The 12022-nt window shown below is 40.7% G+C and overlaps 1 protein-coding gene across 1 annotated transcript in view; it reads right to left on the bottom strand.

Annotated features, from left to right (window-relative positions):
* FGD6 (FYVE, RhoGEF and PH domain containing 6) overlaps positions 1-12022 on the bottom strand; it is a 126085-nt gene that overhangs the window by 47240 nt on the left and 66823 nt on the right. Inside the window, exons 7-8 of the mRNA XM_045872832.3 lie at positions 10680-10836; positions 8135-8222 (exon numbers count right to left, since the gene is read on the bottom strand). Of these exons, the coding sequence (XP_045728788.1) occupies positions 8135-8222; positions 10680-10836 (245 nt within the window). The remainder of the gene's footprint in view (positions 1-8134; positions 8223-10679; positions 10837-12022) is intronic.

The raw sequence follows: 12022 nt of genomic DNA, 5'->3' as shown, positions 1-12022 counted from the left end.
GGGAATTCTGAATATCATCACCCTCCCATGTCACATGGATGGAATTGCCTTACATCAGGGTCTTTGGGTTCTTCAGAAACGAAATTCCTTGGCTGGTGCCTGGAACAGCCCCACCTTTCATCAAGTTCTGCCCTAGAGAAAGTGTTAGAATGACTTCTGCTAGAGACAATTAGCCCTGGGTTAGAAAACAAATACTTGCTAAAGCACAAGTTTCATTTCTCGGTAAGGATTTTTTTAAAAAATCATACACTAATATGATTCTGACCTTTTCTCAAATCTGCTTATTAGTCCGTTCATAGCTCAAATTAATAGCTTCAGAACACTCTAACAGATGTTTTTAATATCCCATTTTCTACCAACATGGGAAATCCTGGATTTCTAAAACCTAGAGGGAGTTAATACCATCCCAGACTGAAGGCAAAGATTACAGGAAAAGTAATATAATATGTTGTTAGTCACTTATAACATAAATATTTTGAACAAGATCAAAGAAAACTACCTGATCCAAATTTAATCAAAGTTCAAAGGACTGTTTTTTCCCCCTAAATATAGAAATGGAAAAGATATTTCAGAGGAATTTTTAAATTATGTTTTTCATTTTATTTTCTCGACATGATCCTCACTGATTCAACTTTTTTCAACACCACTGTAGTAACTTTCCACAAATAAAAGCTTTTTTTTGTTGTTGAAAAAATTTATCCTGCCTATAACACAGAGACAAAAAAGATCTAAAAGGATCATAGTCATCTCTGGATGGCAGAAGATAAAGAGGGGCTTTGTTTTATAATACTTATATATTTTTTAATAGACAAAAAAGATCCCTTTAAAGAAAAAAGGGGAACCTAACAAAAATAAATCCTCAAAATATACTCACTCAAACAAGTGATGAGATCAGTTTAATTTTCAGGACTTCAGAAGAAGAGCTCGGTGGAAGCCTGACTAGTTGGGAGTGGCCCTAAAGAGGACTACAGGCTCCATCAGAACAAGGACCACCTTGGTGTTTGCCAGTGTATACAGGTGTCCAGCTCAAGGTCAGCCCATATAAATATTGATTAATGAAAGAAAGAATCTGACCTTGAGGACAGGATTCAGGAGAGAATAAAAAACTACCTTTTTTTTTTTTTTTTTTTTAAGATTTCATTTATTTATTTGACAGAGAGAGAAAGAGCACACACAAGCAGGGAGAGCGGCAGGCAGAGGGAGAGGGAGAGGGAGAAGCAGGCTCCCCGAAGAGCAGGGGGCCCGATATGGGACTTGATCCCAGGACTATGGGATCATGACCTGAGCTGAAGGCAGATGCTTAACTGACTGAGCCACCTAGGCGTCCTAAAAAAACTACTTTTAAGCTACATTTAAAACATCCCATTACATGCCTGGGTAGCTCAGTCGGTTAAGCGTCTGCCTTTGGCTCAGGTCATGATCCCAGTGTCCTGGGATCAAGCCCTGAGTCAGGCTCTCTATTCAGTGGGGAGCCTGCTTCTCCCTCTCTCTGTGCCTGCTACTCTGCCTACTTGTGCTCTTTCTCTCTCTGTCAAATAAATAAATAAAAAATATATATACATATAAAAAGACTACTACTACAGCTAGAACAAAGGAAAACGAGGTTTGGGAAATTCTGGGTTATAACCTATGGCCCCCATAGTGAATAATAAGGTTCACCCCCACCCCCTAAATTAAGACTTTGTTTTCTTAGAGCAATTTTATGTTCACAGCAAAACTGAGAGGAAGGCATAGAGATTTCCCATACGCCCCCTTCCCTAGATATGCATAGCCTTCCCCACTATCAATATCCCCCATCAGAGTGGTATATTTGTTAGAATGGATGACACATCACAACCCCCTCAAAGCCCATGGTTTACATTATGGTTTACTCTTGGTGTTGTACATTCTATGGGTTTGGACAAATGACAAGTAACTCCCATTATGGTAGGGAGAGTAAGTTTTCAACCTTCCTAATAAGCAGAATTAAAGTAGGTCTGTGAGAGAACAGAAAAAATATTGACCTCTGCTCCCAATTCCTGGCACAGAGCTCCTAAAACCCTTGTAATTTTTAAGTGATAAGAGCATTAGGAGCATCTTTTGTCCTAACATTTGGCTTTGACCCTAGTGCTGACAGAACTCCTAAATCTCCTGGAACTTTCTAGGTGATAGGAGTGTCTTTTGTTGTAATGAGGTGACTCTGGGTGGGCTCCAGAATAGCTCCTAGATAAGGGCTGGTCCTTAGAAAGATCAAGCCAGGATTATAAACTTGGAACTTTTAGCCCCATTCTCCATCCTACAGGAAGGGGGGAGGGCTAGAAGTGGAGTTGATAATGGATCATGACCACATGATGAAGCCTCCATAAAAGTCCCCAGGTGCAGGGTTTAGAGCTTCTAGTCACTGAGCATGTGAAGCGCTGGGAGAGTGATGCCCAGAGAGGGCAGGGAAGCTCCAAGGTCCTCTCCACATAGCTTGCTCTATGCACCCCTTCCACCTAGATGCTCATTTATAACCTTCATCCTATCCTTTTTTGATAAACCAGCAAATGTAAATAAGCGTTACTCTGAGTTCTATGAGCCATTCTAGCAAATTACCAAACCCAAGGAGGGGATCAGGAGAGCCCAGATTTATAGCCGGTTGATCAGAAATTACAGGTGACAGTCTGGGACTTGCGAACGGCATATGAAGTTTGCAGGGGGCAGTCTTGTGGGACTGAGCCCCGAACTCCGTAGAACTGGACACTATTTCCAGGTAGATCATCCTAGAATTGAAACAAATTATAGGACACCTCGCTAGTGTCAAAGAGAATTGCCTGGTGTGGGACAAAACTACACATCTGGTGTCAGTACTGTGAGAGTGATGGTGGTGTGTGAGTAAAGGGGTGTCCTTGGAAAAGAGATGAAGTGACAATGTGCCAGGCTACATGGGGGTGGTGGCGGTGCTAAGAGGTAGCGTGACTAGAAGGAAGATATTGCCACAATCTGGCGTGAGTTTAGAAAGGCCTGGTCTAGAACATAACAAGGGAAATGGAAAGAGCAGGAAGCAGAGGCGGGGGAAACCTCGTTGGCAGATACCACAACAGAAGAACGAGGAGGAAAGGGAAGCATTTCAGAGTCCTTTCCAAAATTTTGTGCCTGGGTAACTGGAAGGGTGTTTTTAACTCTTAACAATTTATGGACCCATTCATCCATCCAAGATTCAGGGGATTCTCAACCTCGTGAAAAGGAACAACGTTTAATTCCCTAAACCTTCCATCTCAGTAGAGTCCCTGTTATGGGCCAGAATCTATGCCAGGCCCAGAGTCAGGATAATAAAGACAGTCTCAACACTGAAGAGATGAGGAAGGACATACGCAGAAGTAAAAAATTAATGCTGCTCTTATAACAGCACCTGTTTCCTTCCATTGCTTCTTCACTGTTGCCTCATGCTCCTAACTCTAAGTAGGTTGTGGGTCCCATGCAGATTTCAAGATCTGGCTAGATCCATTTGCCTTGAGTGGCCAATATAAAGGTAAAATTTACAAGTTTTTCTACTTAAATTAAGTAAATTACTTACTTTATTTTACCCTTTTTAAAAAAGATAATTCTAATCTTAAGCATTCATCATACGACATATACATTTTCTTTAATCCTATTTTAGGTTGAGCTTAAAAAAGTTCTACCAGGAATTTAGTCGGAAGTGTTTTTACTATGAAAGCCTAAATAGAATACCCAGTTGAAGCCCAAATTATGTCCCGGAAGAAAACACTGCAAGACAATAGGATGGTTGTCTGACTAGCAGGGGCAGGTCGCTGTATCTGGGAATTTCCAATTACCTCTCTCTAAAAGCATTCCAAAAGAAACTATCCTAGCTTATCTGTACTTCATCTCTACATTTTTCAATCTTCTCCTCTTAAGAAACCAAGGCAGGCACAAATTTACACTGAGTCAGGCAGCGATTCTTCCCCTTGTCTGCCTAAAACTCATTAATAAATCAAAGTTGTCAAAAGTTGCCCCAAATAGTCTCACTGTTCCTCTCTGCTCCTATATATTCTGTGCACTTGGAATTACTTCAAATTCTAAAATGAAAAAGTTGGGGGAGAGGGGAAGAAAAGGAAAGTATTTACCCCACAAGGTTGTTCAGAGGATTAAAACATTGAGCTTGTTTATCCAAAGATGAGGACCCAGTTAACTATCATGTTTAAATAGATGCAAACTTAAAGACTTAAAATCCAACTTCTAAAAATTTAAGTGCATGGACAGGGGGCACTTTGATAGCAACTGTAGAAATATCTTCCAAAGTAGGGAGCAATCAGAACATCACAAAAATGAGTACTGGAAAATCAGAATTTTAAATAAAAATGTGAAACAAAACCATAGTATCACAATCTCCATCTGTCCTTAGGATTACATAACCATACGTACACTTCCATCAATACCATTTGTGTAGTCTTGGGAAGGACACTTCAACCTCTCCGAATGTGTCTTCCATTTAGAAGAAGACATCACCTCTGAAATTCTCTATCTCAATGTTGTCCTTCAGGCTAAAGATGTTTTGGCTAATGGGATGTTTCATTATTTGTTTATTTTTATTATTTTTAAAAGATTTTATTAATTTGAGAGAGAGCGCGAGCAAGACAGCACACGTAGGGAGAGAGGCAGAGGGAGAGGGAGGAGCAGGCTCCCCGCTGAGCAGGGAGCCTGATGTGGGACTCAATCCCAGGACGCTGGGATCATGACCTGAGCCAAAGGCAGACGCTTAACCGAGTCACCCAGGCGCCCCTAATGGGACGTTTTAAACGTAGCTTAAAAGCAGCCAAAATTATTTTCTGAATGGCATCCAAGGTAACCCAAACTGACCCAGATAAATTGGGGTGCACTAAATGGTTGGTAAAGACTCACTCTTTGTTGTTGTTGTTGTTGTTTTTTAATATTTTATTTATTTACTTGAGACAGACAGAGATACTGAGAGAGAGCTTGAGCAGGAAGGAGGGGGAGAAGCAGGCTTCCCGCGGAGCAGGGAGCCCGATGCGGGGCTCGATCCCAGGACCCCGGGATCATGACCTGAGCCGAAGGCAGAGGCTTAACCATCTGAGCCACCCAGGCGCCCCAAGACTCACTCTTTGACCGCAAGGAGTTTATAATCAAATTAAGGAAGCACTATTCAAATTAGAAAAATATTAGCAAATTCACAAGAAACTGAATACAGTAGTCCCCCCTTATCTGTAGTTTCACTTTCTATGGTTTCAGTTACACAAAGTCAACTGCTGTGCAAGTGGAGGCAGATGATGATCCTCCTAACACGTCACAGAAGGTCGAAGGCAACCTAAGGACACATAGTACCTATTGTCACTCACCTCCCTTCATCTCATCACATAGGCATTTTATCATCTCACATCATCACAAGGAGGGTAACCATAGTACGGTAAGATATTTTGAGAGAGAGAGCACACTCACTTAATTTTTGTTATAGTATATTGTTATAATTATTTTATTTGATTATTATTATTAATCTCTTACTGTGACTAATTTATAAATTAAGCTTTATCATAGGTATGTAGGTAGGGGAAAAAACAAGAGTATGCACACCTTATGGTACTATCCGTGGTTTTAGGCATCCATTGGCATTCTTGGGATATATCCCTGGTGAGTAAGGGGGGACTACTGTACATATTTGCTAGGTCACATGGCACTAATGATAAGGGTCAAGGAGGACTGGAGTAATGAGAGACAGCTTCAAAAGCAAGGGGGGGTTTCAGGTCAGGCTTGGAGGAAAAAGAAGAATTTGAATCAATGAAAGAAAAGGCAAAGGATGAAGAACACGAAGTCTATGTTAGTTCTTTCTTAAACGTTAGTCCTGACTCTGTGACCTTGAACAATCCATTTATCACCATTACCCTTCAGTAAATCCACAATTACTGAGGGTCTACCATACATAAATAAATAATGGAGATTTTTCAACTTAAAGAAGGGGTAAATGGCTTTAAGATTAAAGAAGAGGAAAGCTCAAAACTAAAACAACCCCAAGCTTACATTATGCTGCTATCATAAAACACATGAAATCTGTTCTCTAAAAAAAGAATTTTTGTAACTTGCTTTTGCTACTTCATCATTTCTCAGTTAAAACCAACCTCTTCGTGAATCCTAAATTAAACGTATGTGTAACTTTTTTACTTAGATCAGTCATAGTGTGGGGGGAAAATTTTTTACATTAAAATTTCAGAGTCCTGCTCCATCCTTCTCTCATCTGAAACCACAGTATTCTTTTGCCACTAAAAACAGTATTTCATTCCACAGCTGTAGAAATAGCCTAAGCCATCTGATAGCTTCATTTATGATACAGCATTGAACTTATCTAGCAAAACACAACACATGCATTGGTACTTCCTTTTGTCCTGTGTATTCTAAATCTCTGCCAAAATCAGAGGAAAGAAAGTACAAATGGACAGGATATCCTCAAATTATCTGGTTTGCCTTATGTCATTCCAGAGAAAAATCTCGTGTCTGATTCACAGTTAGAAATTCAAAGTAAACACTTGAAACACCTAGGGTAGTCAGGTCCTGATGCTGAAGGTAGACCTTCCTCAACGGCACTTTGTCTTTTAAAAGGCAACCCAGGAAGGCTTTGCCTAAAGGAATATCAGGAAATCCTGGCTTTCCAGCATTCACCTACTCTATCCAACATAGTTCTTGGCTTATGAGAAAGGATTAAGGAAAGGAGCATGCACACCATTTTTAAAGAATACCAACAGGAACCAAGTACATCAAAATCTATTTACATGATAAAATTACTACAGATTGATTTACAGTTGTGGTGGCATTTTGAGATTCTTATCCATTTTGACACAATTCTTTTTTTTATAAAGATTTTGTTTTTTATTTATTTGAAAGAGTGTGAGCAGGGGGAGGAGCAGAGGGAAAGAGAGAGAGACTCTTAAGCATAATCTGAGCTGAGCGGGGCTCGATGACAGGCTCCATCCCACGACCCTGAGATCATGACCTGAGTTGAAACCAAGAGTCGGACGCTTAACTGACTGAGCCACACAGGTGCCCCATTTTGTTATAATTTTTAATACATACTATATATATGTATATTAATTCGATGTACATGCACTGTATTTCTTTTTTTTTTTTTTTAAAGATTTTTATTTATTTTTTTGACAGAGAGACACAGAGAGAGAGGGAACACAAGCAGGGGGAGCGGGAGAGGGAGAAGCAGACTCCCCGCGGAGCAGGGAGCCCGATGTGGGACTCGATCCCAGGACCCTGGGAACATGACCTGAGCCAAAGGCAGACGCTTAACAACTAAGCCACCCAGGTGCCCTACATCCACTACATTTCAACAAATACTCCAGAGGACCTAGTAGCATGTGCTGGATAAGAGATTTGGTGTGAGACTGTATTAGCTTTGCTGTGATGCCAAATTCTTATCTCTATAAGCCTGTTATTACATCTATGTAAATAATATTGTGATATACGCATAGCTATGGTGAAGACTTTGGAAAGCCAATGAATATAAAGCCCTGAGCGCAGCATACACCTTCACTCAACTCACAGCCTTCCCCCCTTCTTCATTTTTCTTTTTACTATTATAGCGGTAAGCCAGATAGACAAAGCCCTGTAATCTTGATGCTTACAGTCTAGCAGAAGATACAGACAATGCCCGTGACAACAACATAGTAATGATGACGATAAGGGTACGACTACTATTAATAGCAGCTGATACTGATTTTGAACTTACTATGACCAAAGCACTACTGCTAAGCACACAGCTCATTCATCAGTCCTTACACCCTCTGAGGTAAGTGACCAGGGCAACAACCGTTGCTATATGAATATGTGGGAGTGACTCCCTACAACTCAATCCTGAGTGGCTGGGAAAGGACATTCTTGAGATTCATAATATTAATCCGGTAAAACGATGCAGGGATGTGGGGTTGGGAGGGTACGACGTACACGTGTGAGTGCCCAGAGCAGAGAATGCATGCAGAGACGGTCAAAGAACCGAGAGAAGTGTAGCTCTGGCGATATATATGTGAAGCTGTAATCGGTCTATAGATCCATGTATTAGATAGGGGGTTATTGGAGTGTTAGAAAGAGAGGCGTTCTTAGGAGCGGGAGAGTTTCATAAAAGTAGTATGAGCTGGTCGGTTGGCAAACTGCCGAAGAAGCCCACCTGTCAGCAGCAGCCTGTACTGCGGGATCCGCTGAACTGGCTTGAGCAGGTAGTGCTTGAGGGCCAGATTAGCACAGCGTGGGCTCATCTGAAAGGAAAACGTATCCAGAGTAAACACAAGCGTTCCTTTAAGAAACAAGGGATCCAGATTCAAGTGCCCAGGAAGCCAAACTTTAGAAAGCCCCAACAGCTCTGGAAGGGGACTCATGGGGAAGCTCCCTTTATTCTAAGGCGCAGCTACTAAGCCACAGCTGACTCACCAGCTAGCCCACCCATCTCTCCCGCAGGGAGGTCTCTGAAGTCCCGACTCACTCTCCGACAGGGGTGGCTGCAGCCGGCTCCAGCTCAGTGAGAGCCCACCATACTCAGCAGCTGCCACTTTGCAAGTATTTGCCAGTGTATCCACAAGCACAAACAAACCCTAAAAAATTGCATGGCCCTCAAGATAAGGCAGAAGAAATAAAGCTACTGGGAACTGGACTCAAATAATAAGCAGAGCCTACGGTCAATACACCCACGATAACAATTGGTGGTAGTGGGGAGCGCTGCAGAAACTAAAGATAACCTGAAAAGCAGCCCTGCTGAGCATACCTTTTCTAGTAAGCCTGATGGATGTAAAATTTCTTTCTCAGATGGTTATAAAAGACAGTTCCCAAATCAGCATTCTGGAGAGACATTTTGATTCCAGAGCCATTCTGACTTGACCAAAAGGACATTTGATTTTGCCTTTAAAGCTCTTTTCCTTAGTATGTACAACAGACACTTCCACCCAATCCTAGGCTTTGCATTCTCCGACACAGGAATGTACTGTGAGGTGGCATCAAAATGGCCAAATGAAAATGTCCCTGCATCCTAAGATGTCTTGTACTTCTACTTCTTCCACAGCTCAGGTGGGTGGGGAAGGGTTTTCTTAGATTTGCTCAGATCGTTCCATCTTTTTCTAAATATGCACCTCTAGGGTCTGGTACACAGAATAATTAGGAAGTTATAATGAGGGGCGCCTGGGTGGCTCAGTTGTTAAGCATCTGCCTTTGGCTCAGGTCATGGTCCTGGGGTCCTGGGATCGAGCCCCACATCAGGCTCCCTGCCCCGCGGGAAGCCTGCTTCTCCCTTTCCCACTCCCCCTGCTTGTGTTCCCTCTCTCGCTGTCTCTCTCTCTGTCAAATAAATAAATAAAATCTTAAAAAAAAAAAAAAGTTATAATTATACCGCATTTAAGAAAGCATCTACCATGCAAGCACCATTAACCAAGACAGCTAATTTTCCCATCTTATGTTTTTTCTTTTGCTGCCAAGGCAACAGAACAATGCACTGGACACTGATGAAAACCTGGGTCAATTATCAGTTGCCATAGCTACAGAAATCACACTTCCTTTCTTACAGCATGAAGACATCAGAGGAGAGGAAAAGAAAAAAAAAGGAAAAAAGACAACAAATGATTTTATTTATTTTTTTAAAGATTTTATTTATTCATTTGAGACACAGAGATACAGAGAGAGAGAGAGAGAGAGAGCATGAGCAGGGAGAGAAGCAGAGGGAGAGGGAGAAGCAGGCTTCCCGCTGACAGGGAGCCCAATGCGGGGCTCGATCCCAGGACCCTGGGATCATGACCTGAGCTGAAGGCAGATGCTTAACTATCTGAGCCACCCAGGCACCCCGACAACAAATGATTTTAAATTTGTGTTTAATGTACAAACAAGAAATCAGCAATATCTTAATACTTCTAAAACTTTTCTAGTTTTGCGTGACTAGAATTCGCTGATTTTTTTAGTTACAACAGAGAGAAATGAGTATTAAAACATATAATAATTCACATTTTACCCAAGATTGGGGGAAGGACTTAAATTGTAGTTAAAACTAATTTTTAAGAGATGTATTATATCATTTATCCCCAATCAAATCAGGCTTGTACTCTCATAGCTTTGAGTCCAAACACAATGCTTTGGTTATAAACACATCATTAATTTTTCTTAACTTTGACACTGAATCTGTGTCACTTATTTATCTAAAGGGAAACAAATTACATTTCCCATCCTTCACTGTAGATTAGTTGTTAGAAGAATAAAAGGAAAGGTTGAGTTAAAAATAAGAAATGTTTCTAGAGTAGTCAAATTCAGAGACAGAAGGATATAATGGTGGTCACCAGGGGCTGGGGGAGGGGAAAATGGGATGCTGTTTTTGCCATAGTTTCAGCTTTGCAATGTTAAGATGAAGAGAGTTGTAGAGATTGGTTGCAAAACAACATAAAGGTACTTAACGCTACTGAACCATACGCTTAAAAACGGTTAAGATGGTTAAGTTTTATTTTATGTGGTATTTCTCCACAATTAAAAAAAAACGATCAACATATTCTAGCATGCAATCATAGATTTTTCAAAATTAAATCTTGTACATACTTTCTCACCTTTTAATTTGCTCAACCCCTTTTTGACTTTGAAGGGATTATATTTTAATATCTTTTTGTTTTCAACGATTACAAATTATTACAGCTTTAAAAACAACAAATAAAGAAAAAGAGTTCAACATTATATGGGAGCAAAAATACCTCAAAATCTCTAACAACAGCAGCAAAAGCTGGGTTCTTCTTGCACTGCTCATCCAGCAAAGCTATATTTTTGTCAAATTCTTTGATGTACGTGGAATACATTTTTAGATATGGTCCCTTCTTTACAAAGATATCAGCAATTCTATGTTGTTCAGTCCTAAGATAGAGAAGAGATACACAAAAACATGAAAAGAGTCATTGACGTCTCCAAAACATATCTAATATCCAATGAGAGTCCCGTGTCTAAGCCATCAGGGCGTCCTCTTCTCCCTTCTTATAAGACATCTCCTATCCCCAAATGCCTACTCTTCACCATTCCCACTGCCACCATCACATGTCACCTGGATTTTGCCAGCCCTCTGACTGGTCTCCCCACTTCTACCATCTCATCCTACTGTGCAGCCAGAGAGTCTAAAAACGTATATTACACCATGTGACTTCCAAGGGCCTCCTATGGGACTCAGCAGGAAAACAAACTCCTTCCCTTGGCTTACAAAAGCCCCACTGGTCCTACTGCTGCCTACTTTTCTGACCCATTTCATGCTTCTCTCCTTCTTTCTCAGTCCTCTCCAACCACACTGGCCATCTTTATATTCCTTTGACATACGGAGTCATTCCCACTTTGCAAACTTTTACTAATGGCTTTGCATGCCTGGAAATAGGAAACCCTGGCCAGTTCTTCCTTTTCGTTCAGATGTCACGTTAAAGTCCTTTCCTTTCCAGAGGGCCTTCCTTGGCCACCCAATCTTCACTCGCCAGCAGGTCATCTTATTTTACATCTTTCCAGATCACAAATTGCTTGTATCTTGTTTCTTGTCCATTTTTCTGGTTCTCCCCCACCTAAAATGTCTACTCCATGAGGGCAAAAGCCTTATCTATTTTGTGCAATGTGATACTCCCGCCATGCTTAGAGCCCTGACCAGCACACCATAGATAACTCAAAACCTTGTTGAATGCAGAAATGAAGTATTTCAACAGTTATTAAAAGCCAATGTAAAAATAAACGTTATTTTAGAAAGCATACTAAAACCAAAGAATAGGTCTTAACTTGAAGGCCCCTGAGAGAAAAATATTTTAGTAAGTAGAAAATATCTTATCCAAGGATCAGAAGAATTTCATGTCAGTAACAAGTGTAGCTTTTCCCATAAATATCGTTTTAGCTGTCCCTTTCATCAATTTAGTCTGTTTCTTAGGAATGCTTAATACTTTAACGTAGAACATCTATCTATCTAAACTTGAGAAAACCTTTACACAAGCAAAAAATAAACTTAAGCCTCTTTTAACACCCCTTGCATAAATATGCGTATCTTTTAAAGGCAATTGAGTAATTTTACTTTTTTTTT

The sequence above is a fragment of the Mirounga angustirostris genome, unplaced genomic scaffold, assembly GCF_029215605.1.
Source record: "Mirounga angustirostris isolate CCGP_5_RB_7025 unplaced genomic scaffold, mMirAng1.0.hap1 SCAF_5, whole genome shotgun sequence".
In the NCBI taxonomy this organism is placed as follows: domain Eukaryota; kingdom Metazoa; phylum Chordata; class Mammalia; order Carnivora; family Phocidae; genus Mirounga; species Mirounga angustirostris.
This window is presented reverse-complemented; position numbering and strand designations above follow the sequence as displayed.